The sequence below is a fragment of the Telmatherina bonti genome (assembly GCF_933228915.1).
Source record: "Telmatherina bonti genome assembly, chromosome: 21".
Classification (NCBI taxonomy): domain Eukaryota; kingdom Metazoa; phylum Chordata; class Actinopteri; order Atheriniformes; family Telmatherinidae; genus Telmatherina; species Telmatherina bonti.
Window position 1 is genome coordinate 27759910 of NC_136630.1, and position 14728 is coordinate 27774637.

At 45.1% G+C, this 14728-nt stretch overlaps 1 protein-coding gene across 1 annotated transcript in view; it reads left to right on the forward strand.

Annotated features, from left to right (window-relative positions):
* The window catches only part of LOC306771474 (CASK interacting protein 2), an 83888-nt gene that overhangs the window by 58064 nt on the left and 11096 nt on the right, over positions 1-14728 (forward strand). The window contains 3 exon segments of the mRNA XM_079260640.1: positions 160-237; positions 2624-2748; positions 2941-3022. Of these exon segments, the coding sequence (XP_079116766.1) occupies positions 160-237; positions 2624-2748; positions 2941-3022 (285 nt within the window).

The window sequence follows — 14728 nt, forward strand, 5'->3', positions numbered from 1 at the left end:
TAGTTGCTTCATGTCTCGTTGCTGTTCTCCCTTCCAAACCCGGTTCCCAGCCTCCCTTCAACGTCCCTCTGATGCTAACTTACAGCTAAAAGCTCCGACTCCAGCCCTGCAGTCTTCTCAGAGTCCAGAGTGTGTGTCTAAAGTGTGTGTGTTTGTTAGGTGCTCCACCAGGCAGTCAGCTCTCAGCCCCAGCTAGCCCCCCTCAGGACATTTGGGTCCTCAGGAGCTCTCCCACTGGTAAGAGTGTGTGGCCCTAAACACCTGTCCACCCACCCCAACCTCCCCCTACCACATAACCCAAACCCTGAGTGAACTTTTAACCCCCCCGCCAGTCCCTGCCTTTCTGCTAGACCACTTAAAGGAAGCTTATTCCCATCTTTATCCTTTTTATCCCAAAGTCTTGAACCCCCCCCCCCCCCCCCCCCCCTCTTACACACAGTCCCAATAATCCAGCAGCCTTTACTACCGTTTTCTTACAGCAGGACATAATGGTAAGAAAGCAGCTCATTCCTGTTTTCCTCCAGAAAGGCTGCACAGAAGAAATATTTAATCATGACAGCTTTTTTCCTCTTGTGATTTGTGGAATTGTGGTTTGTTTTTTTTCAATAACCTAATATGTTTTATCTGTTTCTTTATAAGGTCCACCCAAGCGGCAACCTTCGGCGGTTAAAAATGAAGCTTATGCAGTGCATAAAACTGCAGTTCCCACTTCATCCAGTAGGGGCTGCAAAACAGAGCGAATCTCCATAGACTCCCATGTTAAAAAGACCAACTTCACAGCAGAAATAAATATGTTTACAGCCTGGTTCAAAAATCCATTTTAGGTTTAATAGGTCAGGTAACTGCGGTTTTTAGCCGGTTAACAACGTGACTTAGCTTTAGCCCGCTTACCTCCGTTAGCTGGTTAACACCTGTTATCTCCAGGTTAGCTCGGTTAGCTCTTAGCTACAGGCAGCTCGGAGATTGCTCGATGTCAATCATCCACCATGACGCTCACAGCCCCCCTCTCAGCTCCACCTCTTTGACCATATTTGTATTTTCCTGGCGAGACGACACGCATGCCCCTGCCAAGATGGCGATGGTAGGAACCGCCCACCAGTTCAGCTCTTCAGAAACCTACGGGTGACGTCACGGAGGCTCCATCCATCTTTTTATATACAATCTATGGGTCCACCATAGAGTTGTAACTGCAACTCACTCTTCCTCAGCTGCTTTTCACTTTTTCCTAAAAATATTTTAGGAGGCTTATCTGAAATTACAATTGGTTAAAAAATTTTGGTGCATTTTCGGTAGTCTACATTGTTTAAGCTAACCAGTATCACCTCCATTAGCCTAAGTTATCATTAGCACCAATTATTTAACATTCGCTGTTCATCGTCATTTAAGGGACTGTCTAAATCACAAGTGACAAACTCCAGTCCTTCAGGACCAGTATCCTGCTGGTTTTTGTTGTCTCCCTGCTCCAACACACCTGACCAAAATTCATGAATAGGTTGACGAGAAGCTTTAAGATTAATTTGATATAAATCAGGTGTGTTGGTGGAGGGAAACAACAAAAACCTGCCGGATACTGGCCCTTGAGGAGTGGAGTTTGACACCCCTGTTCTAAATTGTAAAATCTAAAGCAACTTATCAGCAGCTACCTCTCCTCTCTCCAGACTCCACATGTAATAAGCTTGTTTGGATACTATTGAAATTAGATGAGGCCCCGCCCCTCTTCTCGCTGCTTTCACGTGGATCACAGATGTTGGACAGCAGAGTGTACAACTGCTGCCGCACTTCTGGCAGCGGCGATGCAGGTTCGGTTTAGAAATTTTGATGTTATCCATGTGAAATAATTTCATTGTCGCTGCCTGGTAATGTAGCCCTGGCGGCCCACCGCGGCTGAGTCAGTGTATGGAAAACACTGCTCATAAGGGGACGGACACGTTCAACAGCAATACTCAGCAATGAGCTGTAAACACATTAAGCTCATTCATGACAGATAGTCCAGGGGACTCAGTTCAGTTTGGCGGGAATTCAGAACATTTTCGCACCTTCATTTGTTTTGCTGTCATGCTGCTCCAAACTGTTTTTCCCAAAAATGACCGCTTACCAAGAAGAAAGAAGAAAATCCAGCTCATTGATTAGCCAGCGCCTGAAGTGGCTCATTCACCAATGGAGCAACAAAAAGTTGTTCAGGCTTGTTGGATTTCTGGTTTTACTATTAAATCTTAACTTCATCAGAATCAGTCCAGTATGATTGGCAGGGGAGGCAGCCAGATATCTGCCATGTTACGTCGCCTCATGCGCCTCCTTCCTCGCTTCGATCCATCTTGTTATTCGCCCCATGCCAGAAACTAGATGCATTGCTGCCTTGTGATTGGCTGATTAACTCGCAGTTGAACAGGTGGACCTGATGAAGTGAAGACTGTATATTAGTGAGAAATCTCTCACTTAATTGACAATAAATCTGTAATTCAGACTTAATTGGAGTTTTTCTTTCTTCACAGATTGTCCAGAGCACAAACTTAAACCTTCAAACTCCTCTCCTCTCTCTCTGGGCTTCCCAGCTCCCTCAAATTCCTTCCAAGTCTCCTTTCACACTGTAGCTTCTGTGTTTTGTATCTCTTGGTCTGGTCAGGTGACAGAAACAGCGTCGGGAGCACCGGCAGCGTGGGAAGCAGTCGCAGCGCCGGCAGCGGCCAGAGCTCCGAGAGCAGCCACAAGCAGAACGGAAGTCACAGTCGTCACACCGACAGCAGCAAGGTATGGTCACAGCTGAGATGAAACCTTTATAAATGCAACATCCAACCTGATGTGAGAGTCAAGATATTTCAGTGTGAAAAAGTCCGGCCAGTGAAGGTGATCAAAGTTCACTTCTGGATGACTGATGTAATGAGCTGAATATTCCTTCAGACACTCAGAGGCTTCTTATCTCCTCTCTTGTGTTGTGTGCAGATGGCTCCTCCTGCTGGTGAAACAGGAGACAACGTCCATGTGACGGCATCCAATCAAAACAAACACACAGATGGATCCACAGGTGAGGCGTTAGCTTGCTGTCGTCTTACTCCACGTGTTAACCCTTAAATCTCCAAGCTATCGCTGCTTTGCTTCGCCTGTTTTTTAACAATACACATCGATACTTAACTCTTTACAAATCTATACATGAATTGTTCAGGACGGCCTCAGTTGTCAGATAAAGAGGCTAAAATGATGTAAAATTACACAACAAAAACGATCTATTTATTGACACTTTTTCTAGCGGTTTTACTTTGTGTCAGAAATATCTTTTTATCTTTATTCCAGTCATAAAGGAGCATTATTTTTCTTCTCTTCCGATCGCTTGTTGATCTTTGGCGGCTCCTGATTGGACATTATCATCTATTTAAGCTCTCTGATTGGTGGAAAGTTTGACAGACAACTTCATCATCATTTCCAGATTAAAATCTTTACCGACGTAAACATTTTTTTTAACTGATGATAATGTAACGAATCATTGTGTTTATCACTGCTGTAGTGATAAACAGATAAGCTGAGATTTAGATGTATTATTGGGAAAAGTGACTAGAAGGTAATCTTGTTACATTTATTAATTTTCCGAACCGCTCAGTCCAGTTCAGGATGGCAGGAAACTGAAGTCTGTTCCAGCAATCACTGGGTGAGAGGCAGGTACACCTGGACAGGCCTCTAGTCCATCACAGGACCAACACATCAAGCATTTACACTCACTTTCACTCTTAGGGAGAAGTTAACCTAACATAGATGATGGGAGGAAACCAGAGTACCTGGAGAGAACCCATGCATAATGTGAACGTGCTAACTCCACACAGATAGGCCACTATTTAAGCCCCCCCCCCCAGCCAAGAATCTAACCAGCGACTTTGCTGTGAGGCCACAGTGCTAACCACTACCACCATGCATCCTTATAATTACAATATGTAGTTAAATCAGTGTGTATTTTTAGTCATCTGATTGCTCAGGTCACATGACATTCTGGGTTAAATCTGGTCGTTTTGATGCCCAGAGTCATGTAATGAGACTCAACTTATCATGAATCATCAGAAACCTTGTTTTTCCTTGTGTCCCTGGTGTATGGTACCATCCTTCAGGACCTTCCTGCTGCCCTTCATGTTGCTTCCTTCACTCAGCCTTCATTTCTTTTACATTTTGCTTCTGAGTAGCCAGGCTTGCTTGTTATCTCTTAAAATGGTCTTGAGTGGACGTTTGACAGGATTTCTGAAGTTCTTTCACAGTTTTTCTTTGGACTTGTCTGATTTTCTCTCATTTCCAGTTCAGTCTTTGTACCTGATCATGTTCTGGAGGTTGTTTCTTTCTGATCTATGATTCAGTCAGGCAGAAAAAAGGGCTGCTAAATTAGGAGATGAACAAGAGTTATGTCGACACATAAGAGAAAACGTCTTGGCAAAGAAGACGTTTTAAATGGGATCTTTAGGCTCTTTGTTACTACCAGCATGTTACAAAAACAAATCACTTGCTCATATTTCTGTAGTCTTATCTGTAAAATCAGCCTCAGATAACATATGTTGGTTGGAAATTAGCATCTTTACAGCAACCATGTGTTTTCCTAAAGGAGCTATGTACCAAAACTTGACTATTCCCAGGATGCTGTGCAGTTAGTCCTTGAAAATAATGAAACTGGAAAAAAAAAATCTCAGAACTAAAAAAACAGCAGATGAGGATGGTATGAAAGTGATGTCCTGAAGGAATAGGAACAAATCCAGAAAAGTTTATCCATGTACTGTTGGCTGAAATCTCATCTGAAATGGTCTCCATGGAAACAAAGCTTCTTATCTTGGACTTATTTTTATTTAACTTGTCCTGTCCAGCATCGTGTCAGCAGAAGGATGGTCTGTCTGCTATTGTGCAGAACAAATTTAAGATTTGGGGCTTGATTCTTTTTCTTTATTATGAATTAATTTTAGCTTTGTTAAAAAAAAATCTGTTTTACTTTTAACCTCTGGACCAGACTGGAGTGACAACAGAAGGAAGGAGGTGGACAGAGGAGAGAAGGGAGGTGAAAAGAACAGAAACAGAAGCAAAACAAAAGGTAGAAAAACCATCATGGACAACCTGAACAGAAAAACCAGCTGCTACACCTGGAAGGAAACTGGAAACATCCTAAAACCTTTAATAACACACGGCAGACAATCATCAGGAGCACCTGCAGGACAAAACCACCAACACCAATGAACACGACAGAAAGAAGTGTAAATGTGTGTGTGTTTGTGTGTGTGTGTAGGAGTGTGTACAAAATATTAGGGGTGAATGGAGTTGGGTAAACAACTAGACCCCTTACAAGGATCAGGGTCAGACCAAGAGGGTCCCAAGTCCTGGGCGACCACCACAGAGACCAGAACTGAGACCGTCCACCCAGAAGGAGGCAGAGGAAGGCTGCAGCCAGAGGCTGGACTGCAGGCCGAGGGGGACCAGAGGGAGAAGTCCACCTGCCCCCTGAGCATGAGTAAGGAACCCAGAGCCTCATAAGCCCAAGAGCACCCACTGTCTCGGGAAAGGCCCAGTCTAACACCCAAGAGGGCGAGCCACCCTCATGGACAGCTGCCCACCACGGGTCGGCGCCTGCCCCAGTGTCCCCAGGCTAAGAACCCCAGAAACCATCATGACCTCCAACCCCAACGTCACCCATTCCTCTAAAGCTCACCACCCCCAGACCCAGCCCAATCTGCCTACCCCCATTCAACGCCTCCAAGACCATACCCCTAACCCAACCCTCCTCTCCCCAAACCCTCCCACCGTCCCATCAACCCAATGCTGCCAACCCAGCCCACCCTTCCAATTCACTACTTACAACCCAACTCCCCCTCGGACTGAACCCCGAGCATCTCTGAGGGATTTATCTTTATCCCTGTAAGGAAGAAAACAGGTTCACTGCACGCTTTCTCCCTCAGAAACCAGACCAAAGAAAACAGAAGCAGAAGTTGTTTTGTTCTGCACACTGAACTATTATTACTGTCAGTCTGGAAGGAAATGAGATGGTGACGAGATGAAGGCGTAGCTCACGTCACTACTGAAACCAATAAAACCACCATCTTCCCTCAAAGCTTCGGCCCATAAACCCCCTCCTGACTGTCTGAGGAAGACCGGTAAAGGCGTTGTTCCTCTGGGATCACAACTCAGAGGAACGGTGTCGGAGTTGAAAAAGGAGGAGATTTGTTGAGCTGGGGCAGAAGTGAGGGATGAGAAATGAGGAGTGGGAAGGAGAGATCAGAAGAACAAGAAACAAAACAGAGAAAAACAACTTCACTGGAAGAAACATCTGGATGGTCAGAAGGAAGGATGAAGTGTCAGACATCAGGAGCTCTGTTGCTCTCTTTCCTCCTGAAAGGTAGGAAGTCAGGATCAGGTTTGATCGGTTGTTTGTTCGCGTTGTGGCTGTTAAAGGAATTAGCTCAGAGTTAAAACAGGAAGTAGAGATTTGGTTTTTTTTTTTATTTTTGTTTAAATGATTTTTCTGATTTTCAGCTGGAAAATAATTCACTTCGCTCGTTTCATGTCCTCCTTTGTTTGGATTTGCCAAGCAGGACAGCTGATGTTGTTGAGGTTTTTAACCTTGCCTGAGGTCAAATACCTGTCGCCCAGGTGGTGCTAGATGGAGTGTGGAGTGTAGCTCCTGATCTCAACAAGAGGGAGAAACGAAAGAAAAGAACAGAACAAACATGGACAGTTACCTGTGTTCACAACATACAAATGTAGTTTTACTGTAAAAACCAATGTTTTCAGGTTAATGTCAACATGCTGACAGAAGAGTGGGTTTGGCTTGTTGTCATAGTAACATGATGGGACCGCTCAAAGATGATGAGGAACAACCTTTATCATTAAGGAATCAGATAGAGGAGTTATTAAAGCTGGGGTAGGTAATGTTGGGGAGATAGCAAGGTGTGAAAGTGGTGCCCTGTCTTGGCTCTTCCCCCTCTGGTTTTGCTCCTTGTGGCTTTTTTCTTACCTCCACCAAGGAGGTTATGTTTTTACCACCGTTTATCTGTTTGTGTTCAAGATAACTAAAAAAAGTTATGGACGGATTTAAATTACAATTTCAGGAGTTGTTGGAAATGCAAAAAGGAAGAAGTGATTTAATCCTGGTGGTGATCGGATCACCGTTTGAAGAACTTTTTCCTGCCTTGGGGGAGGTTTGCTCTTTCCGAGTGCTTTTCTCATTCGCGGCTTTTTCCACCAACGATTTTCTCTTTCTCGACTGTTTAGCGGGAGGAGGCAAATAAACCGAGCCGGGTCGGGAAATCCTTCCTGCATTTTCTCAGCCATGTTTGCCTTCCGAGTTTCTTCTTCACTACTTTGTATTTTCATCCTAACACGCTGTTTATATGCAGGGTGTGGCTATCAGGTATGCGCTGCTGGAGGGGGAGGAGGGGAGCCGGGAGAAGAAGCTACAAAGTATAAGAAATGAACAACTCCAGTTGGGTCTGAACATTTGGATTGGTCAGAGTTTTTACAGATTTACAGTAAACTGAGGGGTCTAACTATATTTCTTATTGTTCATGATTACAGAATATTTAGACTACTATCAGGAGGAGGAACCAGTTCACCCAGAGTAAAAAAAAACGTATGTCTGAGTATCATCTGCATAGCAGTGAACGTTTATGCCAACACATGTCCAGCATTGTACCAGGAAAGGTATCAGTCAACGAACAGAACCCTGAGAAAATCCATGACTTTGGGTGTGAGAGAGACTCATCATTCACATGAACAGACTGGAATCTATCAGATATAAATGCCCTGAGCTGCATGAGGAGACATTGCAGAGGAAAAAAATGCACCAGAACCAGAATCTGGAAAGGGCAACTGTCTGTCTGGACCAGTTGGGTTTAATGGGACATGAAAGAGCATCAACAAGCAGCATGACTTTACGCTAGCAATGCCTGCTTATAAAGAAGAAGAGGAACACAAATGAATGACAACAACATCAGATATTACTACATGGAGAGTAAAGAAAGCAGAGAGGAGCCCAGTTCATCATGGAACGTCTCCCAGCAGCCTATACAGCAGCAGGACTAAAGGGATGGATCTGGGTCACTAAGCCAGACCTGACGAAGATTATCCAGGAAGGAAAGTTTGAAGATGATCTGAAGGTAGAGAGGAGGTCTGGTTCCCCATGCCAGACTGGGATCTGGTTCCACAGAGAGGGTCTGATACATGAAGGTTCTGCTCTGATTCTACTGAACCTGCAGGCTGACAGTAAAGCTCTGATAGGATCTTAGAGATCCAATGGATCTTGAACACAAAGATCTTTATGAGGAGATCAATTTTAGATTCTGTTCAGGATTTAACAAGAAGCTGATGAAGACAAGATCAAGTGTTAAAGTTGTAAATCTACAGTCTCATAAAAGGACATGAAAGATGTTAAGATCTGCTTCTGTGGGTACAGCCAGAGAAAAACAAACACCCAGACTTAAAACTGGAAAAACAAACAAGTCTGAACTAGTGCTGTAAAGAGTTTTTTTGGCCTCATTAATTAAAATATTCTATTCTATTCTACAGTCATTTAGCAGAAGCTTTTATCCAAAGCGACTTACATATGAGTGAGAACCACACAGGCACGAAATCAAACAGTAGAGGACATCTTAGGAAGGTGCCAGTGGACTGTCCAGTTGGACGCAGATTCTTCCGTGAAGTGCTACAGGCTTTTTTTTGTTGTTGTTTGTTTACTCCCTTCCCACCCCATAATGTTACAATACAAAGAATTAATACCATAAAGTTTGTTGCAAAGAACTGGGCTAAGTTCTCCCATTTTCCAACAAATATAGCTATACAAAGTGTTGAAGTGCTCTTTGAAGAGCTGAATTTTCAGCTTGCTATTAGAAGAAGATATTTGCAGGATCTAGGAAGGTAGCTTTACAATTTGGAGACAAAGATGGCAGTGGTGGGATTTGAACCCACGCCTCCTAAGAGACTGGAGCCTAGAGCGCCAGCTGCCGAAGAATGGTCCGGGGGAAATGTTGAAAATGTTGAAGTTGCCGGCCAATCACGTTCAAGAAATGTTGAAAATGTTGAAGATTCTAGCCAATCACGTTCAAGAAATGTTGAAAATGTTGAAGTTGCCGACCAATCACGTTGGAGAAATGTTGAAAGCTGACGGCCAATGACGTCGTGAAAGTTACGTATCGCAATGTAAAATGTTTAATGAAGGTAAAGGTTACGGGAGGTCGAAGGTTAAATCCGTATGTAAATTGGAAGTTCTTGGGAACAGTCGGAGTGAACAAGAATTTACGAGTGAAAGCGGTCTATTTAGCGACATGGTAAGTATCGGCTCATTCATGAAAATGCTGTATGATGTACATCGATGTGTAAAAATAAAAATTTCCCGGTTTTACGCCGATGTTACTCGACATTGGTTTCACAGTCGTGTCTTTTTTTTCCCATTCCCATTTCCCGAGCGAGTCGATGAAAAACGTTTCATATGTGGGATTAACCAAGTTGTTAGCTATTAAAGCTAAGATAACTTTGGTCTATAAAATATTATTTACGTGCTTATTACACCGAGGTTATGTTAGACGTGGCTTTGTTTTCAGTCATGTCCTATTCATTCTCGCCCTCGGCTTCTTAAGACATTTAAAATAAAAATCACGTCATGGGGATTAACCATCATCATATATGGTCGTCGGCATAAACTACCGCGTTTAAAAAAAAGTGGGAAAATAGGGGTCATTTTATAATCAGTACTGTCCTGTATTCGGGTCAGTATGTTAGTCCTGTTGGATAACCATGCCAAGCTAACTTTTGTCTATGAAGTACTTTAACAAACCCATCAAAATTTCTCAACATATAGAATATATCAGTACTGGGACCAAACAGGAAGCTGAAGGTCATACAAGATAACAAACTAAAGACCATATTAAAGCCAGTAGTAATAATATATCCACAATCCTCCATATAGGAGCTGCTGATTGACAACTGGCCTGTCTGACAGAGCTTTTTTTTTTTTTTTTTTTTTTTAAATCATATTTACTAATAACAAGTCCCAGATATTATTAACCAGGCTTGAGGTGATTGAGTGGTTGGACATATTTTGGAGTATTTTACCTAATCATTACCAGACGTTAGGTCTAGTCATTGAGGACAGTGTCTCATCATAATCATTATGGGTTTTTATTCTTTTAGTTTTTGTATAGGCTTGATAAGCTCTTATGTTGTTACCATTTACTTTTAAATCATCTTCAACCAAAGGCATCGAAGTCCCACAAAGCAATGCCCGACACTGTCTGGATGGCACGCCTCAAGAGCTTCGCCTCCACAGGATCATGGCCTCCAGGTGAGGGCAACAGGCCAGCACCCAGACAGAAGAAGTGGTACGGGCTGTATCAGAGGGTATGTGTGTCTTTATCAGGTGTTTACTTTTATACTTAATTTGTACTAAATGCAACAGCATAAACCGGATTTTCACACATTAATAAATATTTGATTAAGTAAAAATTCAAAATGGTTTCTGCTACAACACACACAACTGAATGACATGGAGATAAATCTTCAAATGTTCTTTTTAGATTGAGAAATGTCCAATGATGCAGCATGGGCAGACGTCCCTGTTTGGTAGTGTGAGGAAATGTGTGTGTGGATTCCACATCCAGATGGTAGGCGAAAAACACAGTAGTTTTGTAGTATAGTACAAATATGACATCACAAAGTGACCAGTGTTAAACCTACTTTGCCATTAAACAGCACCCAGCTCCTGCTGTCCAGTCAGCTTCTGCTGTCCAGTCAGCTTCTGCTGTCCAGCCAGCTCCTGCTGTCCAGTCAGCTTCTGCTGTCCAGCCAGCTCCTGCTGTCCAGTCAGCTTCTGCTGTCCAGCCAGCTCCTGCTGTCCAGCCAGCTCCTGCTGTCCAGGGTGCCCTGATGTCACAGACTTCAGCTGCAGGTGCTGCCCAGTCTGCTGGGCTGACACAAATGAAGGGAGCTGAAGGCCACAAACAGCGACCACCACTGAATTTGTCTATGGTATTTAGTTGTTGTTGCTCCTACATGTACTATCAATAGATTCATCAAATGGCTTGTCTTTATACAGTCTTTTGCTTCTTAACTTTCAGTTTACCAAACCAAGATATGGTGGTTCACTTAGCGCAGCTGCAAAGCCAAACCTTGCCATGGCCAGGAAAGTGACACAGGTAAAGGGGGTTCAAAAGTCAACTGTGTAAAAGTGTGTTGTTAATACATGTGACTTAGACTCTGTTTTATAGAAACAGGTCACAGAACGCCAGGAGACACCTGCTCCTCCAGTCAGCACTGCCATATCAGTGAGTGATTACATTTTCAGCTCGAGCATCTGTAGTTCTAGACTTCATTCAATGTACAGGATTAGAGATTTATCCTGTAGATTTTAATATCTGATTCTTAAACTTCATACAGGCCGTAGGCTCCCAAACAGAGGCACCAGCAGTACCAGCTGAGACACCAGTGGCTGCTCCTGTGTCAGTAAGTGTTCTAGCACTGTGCTTTAAACACGAATACTTTTGCAGCAGTGTATTTTACCAGAACTAAGTATAGTTACACATTGTTTTCCTGCTGCAACTCCTCAGCTTCCCCGTTTGTGGGCAGAGGGCTTTCCACCTGAAGACCATAGGTGGATATCCAAAGCTTTGTTTAGGATGGGGGCGAAGGGCAGACTGGAACTCCAGGACAACCTGAAGCTGTGGTACTACCCACCTCAGCCGAGTCACCTCTACCACCAGGCACCTTCCCCAGACCGCTTTTTTGCCCATCCACTACTTGTTTGGATGCCTTACAAGTTGTGGAAGGTTAAGGTGGTGTGCCCCAATCCTTCTTGTGCTGGGCATCAGCTGACAGGAGCAGGGCAGCACAAGAGGGCACGGCGGGTCCTGGACATAGACCGCATGTACACCATGGTCACTGAGACGCTGACTTGTGCCAGGTGTAAAGCCTCTCATGTGTCCTGGAGCCAGGCTGTCCTCCAACAGCTGGACTTGGCTCACAGGTCAGAATTTCGGGTCATCATGACTCAAAAGTGAGTAGTGTCTTTTTTCTCTTTTTCCATGTTCAAGTCAAAGCTGTACATTCTTACTGATATATTTATCTGTGACCAAGGTATGCCTGTGACGTGAGGGTGATTCGGCTTCTGCGGGAGAGGGGCCTTGGCAACAGCCCAACCCGGGTACTGAAACAGCTGAGGGAGAACCACACAGAGGAGTGGCTCCAACGTGTATCGCGGTACACCACGGAGTGCATGAGCTTCCTCCAGCGCCCTGGATTGCTGCCTGTAAAGTTCCCGGAACCTCCAAAGCCAGATGTTGTGCCCAGCTGCAGGTGGCTTCTGTCCGTCTACAGCCAGGACATCTTGACCAGGCTGGAGGACATCAAGGCGCACATTACATCAACCTTTGGCACCATTCTGAAGATGGACTCCACAAAAAAGGTTGAATCATCTTATTTTCTGCAAAATAGGCTTCAATAAACCACTAGCTGGATTTCTACATGTCTCCATCTTATTGTGTGTCTCTGTTCATGTTTTGTGCTTCAGATCACAAAGAAGCTGGCTGGGACAGCCAAAGGGACAGCTCTCTGGCTCACCTCTGTGGGAAATGAGTATGGCCAGATTTTAATCAGTGTCCTGACTGCTCAGGAGGGAGCTGGTTTAGACAGGATGGCTGGTGACCTGGTGAGGAGGTACCAGCAGGCCAGTGTGGATCCCCCTGTTGTCCTGTATGTGGACTGTGGATGCTGTGCTGAGGCTGCAGAGACAACAAAGCTGGAGGCTAGATTCAGCAGGTGGCCTCAGCTTCTGGTACGGCTGGACATCTGGCATTTTATGCGACGGCTTGCCCTGGGATGCACCACTGATGCCCATCAGCTGTACCCACTCTACATGGCACGCATCTCAGCATGCATTTTTGAGTGGGATGCAGCTGACTTAGCGCTGTTGCGTGAAGCCAAGGCCCAGCAGCTTCGGAACCAGGGACTGTCATCTGCAGATGTGAACAGACACCTGACCAGGGAGGAGTTGGCTCTCCACTGCAGACGGAGGACACGAGGAGTGGACACCACAGTTAAGCTGCTGGAGGAGCTGTTTGCTTTACTTATGGGCTCCCGTGGCAACGACTCCCTTGGCGTTCCTCTGTTTGATCAGGAGAGGATGGAGCACATCTGGCGGGTCCAGAAGAAGCATGTAAAGTGCATCCAAGATCCACCAGGTGTTGCGCTCTACATTAAAACTGGAGAGCTGACCAAGGGAGGTGTGCGGCTGCCGGTCTTTAGGTGTGCCAGAGGCTCTACTTCCTTGGAGTCTTTTCATCTGCACCTAAACCGCTTCATACCAGGTGTGTGACACTAAAATGTGTATCTTATTATATGCGTGTTTGTTCATTTGATGTGATGTTTATGTCAAAAATGCTTTTGATATTTCATGTTGCATTTCATTGTACTTGTAGGGACCAGTGCCAACAGCCTGAATTTCCAGGTTTACCTGCTGGAAGGTCTGCACAGGTGGAACCAGGACCGGCGCGTTGCTGCCATGGCGACTGAGAAGTCTCCTTTGTGCTGCTACTCTGGTGATCTGCTGCATTCTGTCAACCAGAACTACGAGAAGCTGTTTGGCAGAAAGGTGGCACCAGAGTTCTGTCCACCCTCACGTTACACAGGTAATGACAGAATGACCTGCCAAAGGAAAAGTACAAAGCTGCATCTCTCTGACAGCTCCTCACAGAAAAACTGTGTTGCTGAGGGGGGAAATTTATATTTATATTTAATGTATTTTATGATTCTGATGAGCTGATTGGTTTTTACTCATTCCAATCTGCATTGTGCTTTATTTATGTTGTTGTGTCTCAGGTGAGCTCATAGGAGTGCAGTATCTGTTCCGGCAGACTGGTCAGGCCCTGCAGGACATGAACCCGGACTCAGAGGAGACTGCCCGCTTGGTGGAGGAGCATGATGTGGCGGCAGATGAGGACGATGAGGGTTTTTCTGACCTCACAGATGACCCCACAGTGCTGGATATAGAGGTTCAGCCTGCTCCCAGCATCTCCTCCACAGCAGCTCCCAGCGCCTCCTCCCCACTGACTCCCAGCGCCTCCTCCCCACTGGCTCCTGGCACCTCCTCCCTGTTTGCTCCCAGCGCCTCCTCCCCACTGGCTCCCAGCATCTCTGAGGCTGGGGACACCTCTGAAGAAACTGTGGTCAGTAACAGTTATTCACTGCTGTTTTCTACATTCTGCATGTTGACGTATATTGAAACTAAAACTGTTAAAAGGTTTTAAACTATTTTCTGTTTTCTGCTTAATGATTTGAGCAGGCTGTTGATGACCAGAATGTGCCTGGATACCAGCATGTGGACAGACTTGCTGAGTACTTGGTTGGGCTTCGGGAGCAGACCTCTCTCTATCTCAGCAACCTGCAGGCGGACCAAATTATAGGACTCTGGCAGAACCTGAGCGAAGGGGACAAGCAGCGGGTTGTTTATTCAGCGCGGCACCAAGACAGACTTCTGAGTGGACGCTTCCGAACCCCAAAGAAGCCCTCAAAAACACCAGGGGTGGAGAGCACAATCCGCTGCGTGCTAGGTGCAAGTAGTGCACCTGCACAATGGCCTGACTGCTGCAGGTTGGTGGAGACCATTTTCATCAGACTGTGTGGTCTGCATCCAGCCCCCAAAAGAAAAGGCAAAGGAGCAGAGTCAAGGTGGTCCTTAATTATTAGGGACTACCGTAAAATCAGGGAGCTGGTTGTTGGGAATGCCCGGGTCATG